Raw genomic sequence first — 15742 nt, 5'->3', positions numbered from 1 at the left:
TTGATATCAATTAGACATCAATTTCCAATACATTGATATCAACTAGAAATCAATTTCCAATACATTGATATCAATTAGACATCAGTTTCCAATACACTGATATCAACTAGACATCGATTTCCAATACATTGATATCAATTAGACATCAATTTCCAATACATTGATATCAACTAGAAATCAATTTCCAATACATTGATATCAATTAGACATCAGTTTCCAATACACTGATATCAACTAGACATCGATTTCCAATACATTGATATCAATTAGACATCAATTTCCAATACATTGATATCAGTTAGATATCAAATTCCAATACATTGATATCAATTAGATGTTGATTGCCAATATATCAGTATCAGTTAGATGTCAATTTCCAAGACTTTGATTTCCAAGACTTTGATTTCCAAGACATTTGGTGCCAGAAATATTATAGAAACCTTACTTTTGTTTTGGTATTATCAAACATCACTGTAAGTACAACAGTGTCATACCTATACAACATGTATTCAACATCACTGTAAGTACAACAGTGTCATACCTATACAACATGTATTCAACATCACTGTAAGTACAACAGTGTCATACCTATACAACATGTATTCAACATCACTGTAAGTACAACAGTGTCATACCTATACAACATGTATTCAACAAACCTACCTTGCATTTACCTGTATTAGTTTACACCATGATATAAAAATATATATGTCACTTATAACAGTGCTTTAATTATGTTACATCATTGTGTTTTTATGTGACCAGCAAGTTTACCTAAAAGGCATTATCTCCCTATTGTATATTATGTTTAAAATTCCAAATAATTTAAAATTCATACATTAACAAGTTAGGAAGAAGTTGATTGTTTTTAAATAAACCTTTGTTTAGTTCCTGTTTTTAAAATATAAATTAATATTGTGTTGATGCAGTGTTTATCTTTCTGGTATTTTTATTTCATAATTTAGTTTTAATTGTACTTGCTTTATATAATCACATAAAAGTGGGGTCCAACTGCAAACAACATTGACTTAATCTGCTGTCACATAATACACTAGCAGATTTGGGTTTTTGTTGTTTGTTCTACTAATTACTCCTAGAAAACTATACACCTAGATCTGCCAGCACTTTATACAACTCCAGATCTAGGTCTATGAAGTTTACAGTTGTATCAGAACAATTATAAATGGTACTTGACAGTTTATCAAAAGTATTTGTTCATTTTTCATTTTAAAAGCAATTCTTAAAATATTTTTTCATTCGATAAGATTATACTGTAGTATTAAATGTTAATTGACATGTCTTGACAGACAGACATGGTGACAGACAAGTAGGTAGATAAATGGATTGGAAACATGTATTCAATCCTTGGGACCTACTTACATAAGACTAGTGCATACATACTCAGGCATGTATCAATTCTTTCTCCCTGGAAAATATTCAAAATCTACATGCTACAGTTCTGTAACTTGCATCAAAAATGATGCTGGAATTTACATTATATTTATCTCAGGCTGTGTGGTATTAGTTACTTACTCTATTGTGTACCGTATTGTTTCATTGTATCCAGGTTGGTACTGCTGAGGATTGGCTCTGACATGAAGGTGCTAAAAGACAGTAACAATGTGTACAACCAGTCACTGTTGTACAAGTTTCTTTAGTAGAAAATGACATTCATATGCACACATGCACTACATCAGGCCCCCCCCCAGGCAGTTGCGCTCTGTTGGAAAATTATCTTTTCTGTGAGATAGTGGAGGAATGATATGTTGAGTTTTGAGCATCGACAGTGGGATTTACAAGCGAATCAAACTTGTATTTTCTGAAATTGTCACAACAATGAAGGCTGATCCTTATTGATGAAGGCACAAGAAGTTCTAATTCAGTAACTCTCTGGAATAAAATTTATGAAATTTGTTAAAAGTTTAATATCATCAATATACTGAATTTAAAAGGATTGAATGATGTTGAAAGAAACATTGTGTTGTTCAAAATGAGGACTTGTTTGCATGTTGCTGGATCTATGCAAAAGATATCTCATCACTTGTCTTTTAACTGATAATTGCATTGAAGTGTTTGCTATCTACAAATGCTCTATTCTCATTTCTCAGTAACACATGCATCTAAAATGTTTACTCAGTGATAAAGGCTATGTACATTTGTTACAATTGAACCAAAGGAATGATCTTACAATGGATTGTGCTAAAAATGTTCTGGGTTATTGATGAAAAGAGTATCTCGTTGAATGCCATATTTGTCATGAATCAATTTTCATGTAATTTTACTTCTCTGATAAGGATTGTGGATCCAACAATTTTAAATGCTGTGGAGGTTTAATTCAAGAGTCTGTACAGAGAGTCTATACAGAGAGACACAAAAGAAAAATGTTGGAAACTACCCATTTCAGACCACTATAGAATTGCTGAATTTTTACATTACACTGTATACGTAAAATATAGGGATGGAAACTTTGTCGATAATATTCAAAATTGGAGACCATAGTGACACAGAGTCAGGTGAGAGTTTAGTATTCTTAGTTCTTTCCACACACACACACACACACATATATGTACAAATGTGTGTGTGTGTGGGGGGGGGTTGTTTAGTGGCACATCAGCACAATCCTGGCTATGTAGTGCTTTTTGAATATTTAGTTCAACAGTTGGATATCTTGATTTGCCCCATATGGTCTATTCATGCAGAGCTCATGTTAACTTATTAACATAGAAACCACATTGCTAAGACAAATATGGTATGAATACTTACAGGAATATTTCTATGATCTGATTAGAGGCTCACATCACTGTCAGTAATTTTACATTTTTTAATATTTATTTTCATCTGGGGTGGTGTAAGGATAAACATAAGGTGATCAGCCGCTTTGAAGGAGCCGCTTGATCACTATAAGTATTTATGGGCATAATTATATAAATGATTAAAGTCCATTGATTTATATATACATACATATAGGGATTCACAGTGTCAGCACAGTCCTGGCTATATAGTGACATTATTTAATTCTTAGTTTCAGAAATGTAAAGGTAACAAAAATGTAAAGAAAAACGTATGGAAGGTTAATCTTTCAACAACAAAAAATGAAAATATAAAAATTAATTTCATAAAATAAAAGATGCCATTAAATTAGGTTTTGATTACATTTTGTTTTATCACTGTTATATAAATCTGATTTAAGGTTCTAATGGAAGTTTTTCATCTGTTTAATTTTCCTACAACCCTAGATGGATTTTCTCCATAATTTGGTTGACTAAATAAGGCACTAAGGCAATTCTGCTGCATGCTCGCTCAACAGTTTGATTTTGGGTCAAGGTCACAAACTTTACAGTGATGTTTTGATCATGAGCTCAACATGCAGGCCCTGGACATCCTTTATTTATCCAAAACAACCAATCAGAGCTCAATATGCAAGCCCTGGCCTTATTTTATTTATCCAAATAACCAATCAGAGCCCAACATGCAGGCCTTGGCTTTCCTTTATTTGTCCAAACAACCAATCAGAGCTCAACATGCAGGCCCTAGCCTTCCTTAATTTATCCAAACAAACAATCAGAGTTCAACATGCAGGCCTTGGCTTTCCTTTATTTATCCAAACAACCAATCATTCGCACAAAAAATAATGTCTCAATCCCAGTGGGTCCAGTTAATTGACCGTGACTGCTTAAAAGGTGTACACAACCAACTGGCCCAAATATTTTGAATGTTTGACTAAGGCAAGTTAAGCTTAACTATGTCATAATTAAAGAGCATAATTTTCTACAAATTTTGATAAAATTTATGACAAAAACATATTATTCTGAATGAAAAACTTTTATCAATCATGGTGTTTGTATGAAGTCCACTGACAACATAGTATTTGTATGAAGTCCACTGTCAACAGTGTTTGTATAAAGTTCACTGTCAACATAGTGTTTGTATGAAGTCCACTGTCAACATAGTGTTTGTATGAAGTCCACTGTCAACATAGTATTTGTATGAAGTCCACTGTCAACAGTGTTTGTATGAAGTCCACTGTCAACAGTGTTTGTATAAAGTCCACTGTCAACATAGTATTTGTATGAAGTCCACTGTCAACATAGTGTTTGTATGAAGTCCACTGTCAACATAGTATTTATATGAAGTCCGCTGTCAGCATGGTATTTGTATGATGTCCACTGTCAACATAGTGTTTGTATGAAGTCCACTGTCAACATAGTATTTATATGAAGTCCACTGTCAACATAGTATTTGTATGAAGTCCACTGTCAACATAGTATTTGTATGAAGTCCACTGTCAACATAGTGTTTGTATGAAGTCCACTGTCAACATAGTGTTTGTATGAAGTCCACTGTCAACATAGTGTTTGTATGAAGTCCACTGCCAACATAGTGTTTGCATGAAGTCCACTGTCAACATAGTATTTGTATGAAGTCCACTGTCAACATAGTATTTGTATGAAGTCCACTGTCAACATAGTGTTTGTATGAAGTCCACTGTCAACATAGTATTTATATGAAGTCCACTGTCAACATAGTATTTGTATGAAGTCCACTGTCAACATAGTATGTATATGAAGTCCACTGTCAACATAGTGTTTGTATGAAGTCCACTGTCAACATAGTGTTTGTATGAAGTCCACTGTCAACATAGTGTTTGTATGAAGTCCACTGTCAACATAGTGTTTGTATGAAGTCCACTGTCAACATAGTGTTTATATGAAGTCCACTGTCAACATAGTGTTTGTATGAAGTCCACTGTCAACATAGTATTTATATGAAGTCCACTGTCAACATAGTATTTGTATGAAGTCCACTGTCAACATAGTATTTATATGAAGTCCACTGTCAACATAGTATTTGTATGAAGTCCACTGTCAACATAGTGTTTGTATGAAGTCCACTGTCAACATAGTGTTTGTATGAAGTCCACTGTCAACATAGTATTTATATGAAGTCCACTGTCAACATAGTTTTTGTATGAAGTCCACTGTCAACATAGTATTTGTATGAAGTCCACTGTCATCATAGTATTTGTATGAAGTCCACTGTCAACATAGTATTTATATGAAGTCCACTGTCAACATAGTATTTGTATGAAGTCCACTGTCAACATAGTATTTGTATGAAGTCCACTGTCAACAGTGTTTGTATAAAGTCCACTGTCAACATAGTGTTTGTATGAAGTCCACTGTCAACATAGTATTTGTATGAAGTCCACTGTCAACATAGTATTTATATGAAGTCCACTGTCAACATAGTGTTTGTATGAAGTCCACTGTCAACATAGTGTTTGTATGAAGTCCACTGTCAACATAGTATTTGTATGAAGTCCACTGTCAACATAGTGTTTATATGAAGTCCACTGTCAACATAGTATTTATATGAAGTCCACTGTCAACATAGTATTTGTATGAAGTCCACTGTCAACATAGTATTTGTATAAAGTCCACTGTCAACATAGTGTTTGTATGAAGTCCACTGTCAACATAGTGTTTGTATGAAGTCCACTGTCAACATAGTGTTTGTATGAAGTCCACTGTCAACATAGTATTTATATGAAGTCCACTGTCAACATAGTATTTGTATGAAGTCCACTGTCAACATAGTATTTATATGAAGTCCACTGTCAACATAGTGTTTGTATGAAGTCCACTGTCAACATAGTGTTTGTATGAAGTCCACTGTCAACATAGTATTTGTTTGAAGTCCACTGTCAACAGTGTTTGTATAAAGTCCACTGTCAGCATAGTGTTTGTATGAAGTCCACTGTCAACATAGTATTTATATGAAGTCCACTGTCAACATAGTGTTTGTATGAAGTCCACTGTCAACATAGTATTTGTATGAAGTCCACTGTCAACAGTGTTTGTATAAAGTCCACTGTCAACATAGTGTTTGTATGAAGTCCACTGTCAACAGTGTTTGTATAAAGTCCACTGTCAACATAGTGTTTGTATGAAGTCCACTGTCAACATAGTGTTTGTATGAAGTCCACTGTCAACATAGTGTTTGTATGAAGTCCACTGTCAACATAGTATTTGTATGAAGTCCACTGTCAACATAGTGTTTGTATGAAGTCCACTGTCAACATAGTATTTATATGAAGTCTACTGTCAACATAGTATTTGTATGAAGTCCACTGTCAACATAGTGTTTATATAAAGTCCACTGTCAACATAGTATTTGTATGAAGTCCACTGTCAACATAATATTTGTATGAAGTCCACTGTCAACATAGTATTTGCATGAAGTCCACTGTCAACAGTGTTTGTATAAAGTCCACTATCAACAAAGTCCATTTTATTGATTTTTTTAATGTAATGAAATGAGACAAAAGTAATTACACAAATGCTGAGAAAATCTGTGAAATTGTTGATTTGAATCTAAACTTTCAAGCTCAGTAAAAGTTATAGCTTGTAAAACAATCTACAGATATTGTTTTAATGTTTAAGATTTTAAATACTACTTTGGTTGAAACACTTCCTTACAATTTTTACTACACAACACACAACAAAGTGTGAGAAATTGAGACTGATCCATTGTGTTCACTAATTTTATGAGTACAAGCATTTTCCACAAAAACTGGATTTTTTAAAATATTTTTGTCTTAAAAATCAATTATTGATTTGCTGAATGTAGGTGGGTGCTAGTAGCAAAGTTGCTGGTGTAAATCCCAGACCCTGACACCTAAAGATGCCACTGCTGATCTGCCAACATAGGCACATATAATACACAGGTTGAAATAGTACCTAATATTTTTGTAACTTTCAGCTATCTCTTTTTTTTTCTTCAGAGAAGGATGGTGAAACACTGCCACCAAGTGGAAGCCAGTCACTGAGCAAAGCCACTGGGGCTAAGCTCACAGGGGGCAAAGGTCAGAACTCCAAGAACTCCAAGGCTGGGGTAGGTTGATAAGTTCCTTTCTGATTTAACATGAAAGGAAAATCACTTTGCATATTTTGCTTAAAAGTGCCTCATTTTCACAACCATTTTGGGATTGGTTTTGAATGTTTAAACTTTTTTATTCATCTTCTTGAAGCAGGCTTTTCTTTGCAGTATAAAACCACAGTAACACAAAATTCATGCTATGGCCTTTCCCTTTTGCTATAATAGTATTGCAAGGTTTGGATTAATGCAGATTTACCTGTCAGATTGAATCCTATGTAAAATATCGATCATCTGCCTTTATTTGACAATTTGACATGCATTTACATTTTGCAAGTAGTCATTAATAAAGAATTGTAAAAAATCAGGAGTCTGGAAACAATATTCTTTATTCTTGGTAAGTTGTCACTGATATACAATTGTTAAATAGGCAAGCTGGCATTGATATATAATTGTTAAAAAGGCTAGTTCACATTGATATAAAATTGTTAAAAAGGCAAGTTGGCTTTGATATAGAATTGTGAAAAAGGCAAGTTGGCATTGATATAGAATTGTTAAGAAGACAAGTTGGCATTGATATAGAATTGTTAAGAAGCCAAGTTGGTATTGATATAGAATTGTTAAATAGGCAAGTTGGCTTTGATATAGAATTGTTTAAAAGGCAAGTTGGCATTGATATAGAATTGTTAAGAAGACTAGTTGGCATTGATATAGAATTGTTAAATAGGCAAGCTGGCTTTGATATAGAATTGTTAAAAAGGCAAGTTGGCATTGATATAGAATTGTTAAATAGGCAAGCTGGCTTTGATATAGAATTATTAAAAAGGTAAGTTGGCATTGATATAGAATTGTTAAATAGGCAAGCTGGCTTTGATATAGAATTGTTAAAAAGGCATGTAGGCATTAATATAGAATTGTTAAATAGGCAAGTTGTCATTGATATTGTTAAATAGGCAAGTTGTCATTGATATAGAATTGTTTAATAGGCAAGTTGGCATTGATATAGAATTGTTAAAAACATCAAGTTTTTTATTGATATAGAATTTTTAAAAAGGTAAGAGTTCTGAGACACAGCATTATTTGGTTTCCTACCTACCTTTAGGATTTCAGATGTTGAAATTTACAGCATTCCACTGCAAAATCTCACTAGTCCAAGCTCAGGAAAATAGATTTTATTTGGATAAATGGAAGCCCAGAATATTTATCATTAATTCATAATATGTTTTGTATCTGGGAGAAGTTGATGCTCATCACAGAGGATTATGTGTCATAAGTCCACCCTCTCATCACCTCTGTTGCCAACTGCAATTTTGTTAGTGTGTTGTGCACCAGCCACTGCAGGTTATGCATACTTGCCAAAAACACTTTCATAGTCAGAAAAGAAAATGTTTTGTAATCTGAACTTGCTAAATGTTGATATTTCGACTGCAGGTTTTTAGCTCAAGAAGGCGTTACAGCCATCTGAGCTTATCTGACATGCATCATCCATCAATATTACTGTTGTTAACTTCCTTTAAGAAAATGCTTTTCAGTTAAATCTGGAAGGAATGTTCGTTAGGAATTGCTTTACCAAAAGTATGTTTAATGTGGCATCACTTAGAATGGTGTGGAATCCATTATGGAAAATAATCTATCAGACTTATGATTGGGTTGGCTCTCCTTTCAAAGCATCCTTTGGGGATACCTTTTTTGAATTTCTTCTCTAGGACAGCTGATCTAATTTTGATCACACTTGGTTAGTAGGGTTTGATACAAAATTCTGTATAAAATTGTGTATGGAGTGGCTTCTCTAAATGACCACATGGGAAATAATCGGCTTTTGATTCTCCTTTGCACATCTGAGCCAACTGCAATCAGACTTGGTAAGAATGTTTGCTTGGACATTCAGTCAGATTTGTTTCTGGGGTAGCTCCCAACCCACAGTGTTCACCAATTTCTACGAAATAACTGGAAATATCCTGATGTGGGTGTCTTTATACCATAGGCACCTCCCATATTACAGGATTTGTATTATACATCAGTGTATTCAGTGTACAGTATTTGTCCTTCTTAGGCCTCTTGTTTATGAATATAAGGTATCTGAGAGAAAATAGTCTGTGGAACAGCACCTATAGAAAAATGCTTCATTTGGTTTACAATTAAAATAGTCAATAACTGTATTCAGAGTGAAAGGAAGAGATTACATCCCAAGTGTCTGCGTGAAGAGTGAAACACTTCAATAGTTTCTTTCAACCAAGCTTCTTACATCACCCAATGAAATCTTTGCCAAATGATGGCCTAGTTTTAAAAACGTCCCAGAGTTTTCTTGCAAGGCTAGAATGAGGCTTTCCCAAAATTTGTAAAAATGATTTGATTTACTCATGATTTGTTATGTAATATGTCATTGTAATGATAAGATGATGTCATGTGATGATACAATGATGTCATGTGATGATAAGATGATGTCATGTGATGATACGATGATGTCATGTGATGATAAGATGATGTCATGTGATGATACGATGATGTCATGTGATGATAAGATGATGTCATGTGATGATAAGATGATGTCATGTGATGATAAGATGATGTCACGTTTTGCATAAACATTTACATTTTCATTGGCTAATTGTGACAAGTCTGCATCATCATCTGTTTACAAAGTTATGATTATGATTTTATAGAATTTTGGTTTGAACGATTGCAGAAAGTACGTCTAGATAAAGCACCTTTCTTCACTGAAGCATTTTACCAGAAAGTTGTATGACTGAGAGAGCTCTGAGCCACATAAACTTCGGGCTGAATGATACTAATACTTTGTTAGTCCTTATGATCGGTATGTCCAGATAAACAACATCCATATTATTGATTTTTTTCTGTATTGTTGATCTAGCAGCCATGGTGGCCCATTGGTTAGGGTGACAGACTCACAACTGAAAGAATGTGGTTTCAAATCCTATCGTCAGATCATACTGGGACAGGCACTATGGCATGTCCTTAGGCAAGGGAGTTTACTCCAGTTGCCTTGGCACACAATGACCTACTTCTGTTGCTTTGCTATAAAACACCAAACACTTGATTGTTTATCTGGCATAATAAAGATAAATAATAATGATCCATATTATCAAACCAAGATTCTTTATAAGAAAAACTGAGTACAAGAATTAAAATTAAACTCACAACTCCAATATTAAAAATCATCTGTTACAGTGGTTTGTTTTAGTTAACATTTAGCATATATGCAGAGATGGAAACAGTAAGAAAAGATGCCCAGATATTTTGTGATTTTAAACTCACATGGTGCAGTTATTAAGGATCAACATTTTTTAAAGTTTTTGTGCTCACATTTGTTTTATCTCTGGCTGTTTATAACAATTTAATTTTCTCAAAAGTTCTTAAGATCAAAATGATTTTCTCAAAAGTTGCTAGAGACAAGTTGATTTTCTCAAAAGTTGCTAGAGACAAGTTGATTTTCTCAAATGATGCTAGAGACAAGTTGATTTTCTCAAATGTTGCTAAGAACAATTTGATTTTCTTAAAAATGTGTTAGGGAAAAGTGGACTTTCTGAAATGTTGCTAAAAACAAGTTGATTTTCTCAAATATTGTCAGGGAAAAGTTGACTTTCTCAAATGTTGCTAAGAACAAGTTGATTTTCTCCATAACGATGCACTGTTTTAGTAAAAGGTTTTTTGGATCAATTTCACTCATGTTTCTGACATTATTGTTCACTAACTGATGAACACATATTAGTAAAAATGAATCAGGTTGCACATCAGTCAAGTGAATTTTGACAGGTCAAATTCATGCTGCATATTTGCTTGTTCTGATGATGCAGAAGGCAATACCTAACAGAGTGCTGTTTTTAACATTATATGTTCAAGCTGGAAATCTGGTTGGTCATTTGTAATGCATGCTAAATAGCAAGAGTATGGGACACAGTAGATATCATGCTTTATTAATACTCTCCGATCAATGTTGCATTGCAGTTTTTATGCCTATGTCATCATTTGGACCGCTTAGACCACTGTATATACTCGCTTATAAGTAGAGTCCAACTGCAAACTACACATATCCAGATCTGCTGTAAAATAATGCACAAGCAGATCTGGGTCTATGCAGTTTGTTAGGAGTAACCAGTAGAACAAACAAGATAGACCCTGGTGTGCAGGTGCATTATGCTAAGCAAATCAGGATCTTTCTTGTTGCATTTTGACTCGACTTATAAGCGAGTATGAATGGTATTTATCCTAGACAAGAACATGCCTCAGATGTGTGTCGACAATGTAATTTATAGCAAAAATATACATTTTGTTTTTAAACAAATTCTTTGCAAAATAATGTGCAATATATTTAGACTGCCTTATATATTTCTATTGTCAAAAAGTAGTATGATGCATTCAGAATTTCTGTTTTGTAAATAACCTTGGTGGTTTGATGGCAGCTATCGGTATAAATTTCAGGTATGAGCCACAGGATTGACCTCGATGTTGTGATTTACCCAGCCATATGTAAGAAGGGCTACCTTATGTTACCCACATTCATCCATTGTATCGTAACATGTCCCATCTGCTGCACATTATATTTGCATTCAATAACTTTTGAAGGTCATAATCGATTTAAATTAAATTCACTTTGAGAGTAAATATTAGAAAGACCTAGGTAAGGTTTGATTTTCATCATTTTGGGGTTAACATTAATGGAGTTAGGGTCCCTTATGTAAATCTTTTGAAAGTTATATCTTGTACATCACTTTTGAAAGTTATATCTTGTACATCACTTCACATTTTAAACCAAAACACAGTGTTCAGTTAAACACATGTTGAGGTGAAAAACAGACCCTATTTCCAGCTTGATGGTAATGTCTTTTGTTCTGATGTTTACGTGTTTGTTTAATCATGTTACATCGTACAGATGAGTCGCAGGGAATCAGTGGCCGGACGAATGTACACTTTGCTTGAACCCCCACCAAATGGGAGGCAACGACGCAGCTCACTACAACTGCCATTTCAGGCATTTTTCCCATCCCCAAAAGCTGGGGATGGTACACGAACAAATGATGAAAGCTCAGTAAGTGCTTCAGTGCTACAACCATTGCATCATTAATTTTACTCAGTGTACTCCTGCTATTTAATGTACAGTGTTATTTACTAACCAGGCCCTCTTGAATTTCAAAACATATGTTGGTCACATTGAAACCATTCTAATACCAATTAAACATTTTTATTGTGTCATTTGGATCAAGAAAGTATTAATTCGCTACAATTTATGAACTTTAATGGAAAAAACATATTTAATTTTGTACCAAACCTCATTCTTAAATAGACTCCTTATTTTATATTTAACTTGTATTGAACATTTTCCTGGTTCAAGTCTGTGCATTAGAAAAGAAAAATAAAGGTGCATTTTGGATCATTACAAATTTCATGAGAGCGAAACATTCAAGAGTACTTTTCCAAGTAAAGCTATAGAATAAGATTTTGCGAGTGTTTTCTTTTCCTGTCATGAATATCTGCACGTGTATTGTGCAGTTTTATCTCCGTTAATTTTTTGGTGATGTTCAGAAGCTCTGATCAGACCTAAAATTGGTATGTAAATAATTGAAATACATTCTTTTAAACATGAAACATCCATCCCTCATTACAATGCAATAACTGGGGGTTCTTCCTTAACTGCCAACCATGTTATGTACCAAACCATGTTATATAGAGTACCATGATATATTCAGAATAGTGTAATATACTGAATTGTGGTATATTGGGCACTTTCAGATTTGATAAATTATGGTGTTTTGAAAAAGAAATGAAGGTATAAGACTAACACCTTTGGTTCTAGACCAAATACCTTTATTAAATTGATTAGTAGTACCTGAGGTAAAAAAAGAAACAGACAACAGTATAATTTCACATAACTTTGTGGATGGCTTGCATTGCCAGTAATTAGGAACTACTCAGATTTTCCAGGTCTTTGACTTGAAAAATTGGTTTCTCTACAATAAACTTGTTTTTAAAATCTATACCATTACCAGATTATGGGTAGCTTGCACTTGTTGTAATAAATACATCTATTGATTTGGATATAAATGACTAAGTTCACACAGCCAAAGAGAGTCAAACAATAAAATGGTTTCTGTACAATAAGATTTGTTCTAGACAATTGATGTTGACCAATTTACTTTGTGGATTAGTTGCACTTGAGGTAGGAAATAAATCTTTTGATTTAAAGGTCAGCGTCTTTGATACAAAAAGGAAGACGTTTTCTGTGAAAGGACGTCATTACACAGAATTATGGCAGAAGTCCTTGAGGATAGCTTGTTGATATAGGAAAGAATTTAACAAGGATGCAGAGAAACACGGTTGGTTTCTTTGTGATGTCCAGAGTCAGCCATGCCCTGTTAATGCCTTAATCAAAAGGTACTAAACATGGAGCAAGCAATAATGTACATGTGCTGATAATTTATCAGATATTTGTAATCAATTTCAGCGGTTTTGATGCTGGCCAACAGATTTTGGTACAAGACGTTTTCTTCTGGTGATTTCTTGAGATAGTTAACCAATCATTTCTATGTTTTTATTGGAATTAGAATTGGAGTTAAGCTCCATCACCCGTGTACTTCTCCAATATCTTCCATTGATTTATCATTTGTATAAATAGAAATGTTTCTGCTTGGTAGTATGAAATAGTTTCTTACTATACAGAGCATATGGCATTGATTCTTTATCAGTAAGCATTCCTGCAATGCTGGAAGATGTAAATTCCTTTAAAGATATAAAATTGATATCTTAACTTTTGGTAACAAGTATGAGAGCTTTGAATCTCTTTGTCAAGCCTTATTATTTTTTCTCTGCTTTCCTGTTTGGAGATCTGATCAGACAGCTTCAGACATAATAAAACTCAAATTTTAGATCTTCCAGACATACAGCCAAGGGATCTTATCCATCATGCATCTGTCCACATTTGATATTTTAATCTTCTTAACGAAACTGCAGGATGAATTTCAGTAAAACTTGGCTGAGGGCATCCTGAAGGGCTTTGTTTGAATGATGTGATATTAGCTGACATTAAATAGAAAACAGCTCCACAGAATTTGACCAAATTCAACAGAAAGCATCCTCACATCTCATGCAATATGATGCTGATCTATCATCAAATATGGCTTTTTTTGAAAATTGATAAACCTTTCAACAACTTCTTAAAATGTTTTGAACAACCTTTCAGCAACTTTCAAAATGTTTTGAACAACTGTTCAACAACTCATCAAAAACTGAATTGACCAAGAACTGGATATTAGGGACATTCACTTGATGCTGTTCCACTGTCAAATACGGACACTCTTACTAAAACATAAATTATGATTGCTGTTACTACAAATAGAGGCCCCGGGTGGCCGAATGGTCTGATGTACTCACCTTTACAGATCACTGACATCTCACCTCTGTCCAAGTGGGTCAAGTTTTTGGCACTGCCATTGTTGATATTTGAGAAAGCTTTGCCAGTTAGCTTCTGGTGGGTCATTGGTTCTTCCTGGAGTTTTTGCAATCATTAAACAACTTCTCAAAAAAACCTCAGCAAAATTGAACAAATTTGATCACATCCTGGAATGATTGGCCAGTGTTTCCCTTTACCCTCATTTACATTTCAGAGACCCCCAATTTTTTTATTTGACCCCCAGTTGTGATACCAAAGTTTGTTTTTTACTAAGTCTGACCCCCCCCCCCCCCAATTTGACACCAAAGGAGAGTTTTGACTCTCAGTCTTGCACCCTAGGGGATACATTGGTTGGCATTGGAATGAAGTTCTTTTAAGTGAATACAAATAATGCTGCTTAGCCTTCAAATATGGCCTCTGCTACTAAAAATGAAAAGTCCTTAAATTACTTCTTCACAATCATGATCAACAGAATTTGAGAAAATTTGCTGCAATGCATTACTGCACTGAAAGACTTTTAAATTTGCACAAATGTTGACACACTTCCATCAAACATGGCTGCTATTACTAAAAAAATAAAAATGTTTAATATTGTTTCTCAAAAACCACTCCAGAGAATGTGACATTTTTTATTTTCTTTGAAAAATATTTATATATTTTTTACTGAGCAAGCTATACACTTATATAAAGTACATTTTGGTAATATTTAGTGCATATATATAGTATTTACATATATCTATAGTGTATGCATATATAAACATATAATTACACATATATGCACATATATACATGTACATAACTGCTTGTCATTTTAGGATATATCTGTATTGCAGGGGTAGAAAATCAATTTCCTTGGAGCCGGGGACAACTAAAATTTAATGCTAGGCAATGTGAAATTTTGTTAGGGCAGCCCAAAAATATTAATAAAAAAAGAATCATTTAAAATTATAATGGAGGTTTATATACTTTCTAGTGACAAATATTTGGTTCTTACATGGTCTTTCTGGGTACCTTCATCAGGATGCCCAAATTATCAGTACATTATTCAGTACTTAAGTATTGGGTGATGATTACCAGTAAGATTCCATATTAATCCATTAATCCATGTGTCAGCTTCTCATTATCTATTAGGTGTTCAGTCCATACTTCCAGCTCTCAGGTTGAAAACCTTCAAAAAAATAAACAAGACTTGTAAATATTTGTCTTTTATCAACACATCAAGATATGATAGTGGGTTCTTTGGCTTGACAAAGTGAAAGTTTATTATCTACACTTTCTCATTGGTCTGTTGATGAAATGGACACTCTCTGTTGATAATGTGACAGCTGCTTCTGTTGGCTAAGTTAAGCTAAAGCAATGTGACAAGTTTAAAATAATTAAACCATTCACAAGTGCTGTTTCATGCTGTTTTGGCTTGTGGGATAATGGTTGAACTAAAATCACACTCAGAAAGCTTACATG

The 15742-nt window shown here is 33.8% G+C and overlaps 1 protein-coding gene across 5 annotated transcripts in view; it reads left to right on the top strand.

The window, feature by feature from the left end:
• The window catches only part of LOC149782311 (pleckstrin homology domain-containing family G member 5-like), a 416669-nt gene that overhangs the window by 293106 nt on the left and 107821 nt on the right, over window positions 1–15742 (top strand). For 4 of the 5 annotated variants that reach the window (XM_089933695.1, XM_089933694.1, XM_089933693.1 and 1 more), the window contains 2 exons: window positions 6785–6894; window positions 11768–11923. In XM_089933695.1, the coding sequence (XP_089789821.1) occupies window positions 6785–6894; window positions 11768–11923 (266 nt within the window). The remainder of the gene's footprint in view (window positions 1–6784; window positions 6895–11767; window positions 11924–15742) is intronic. The other variant, XM_089933692.1, reaches the window with a different exon arrangement.

This window comes from Sinohyriopsis cumingii, chromosome 15, assembly GCF_028554795.1.
Source record: "Sinohyriopsis cumingii isolate HCF-2022 chromosome 15, ASM2855479v2, whole genome shotgun sequence".
NCBI classification, from domain to species: domain Eukaryota; kingdom Metazoa; phylum Mollusca; class Bivalvia; order Unionida; family Unionidae; genus Sinohyriopsis; species Sinohyriopsis cumingii.
Note: the sequence above shows the minus strand (reverse complement) of the source record. Positions and strands in the feature narration are given on the sequence as shown.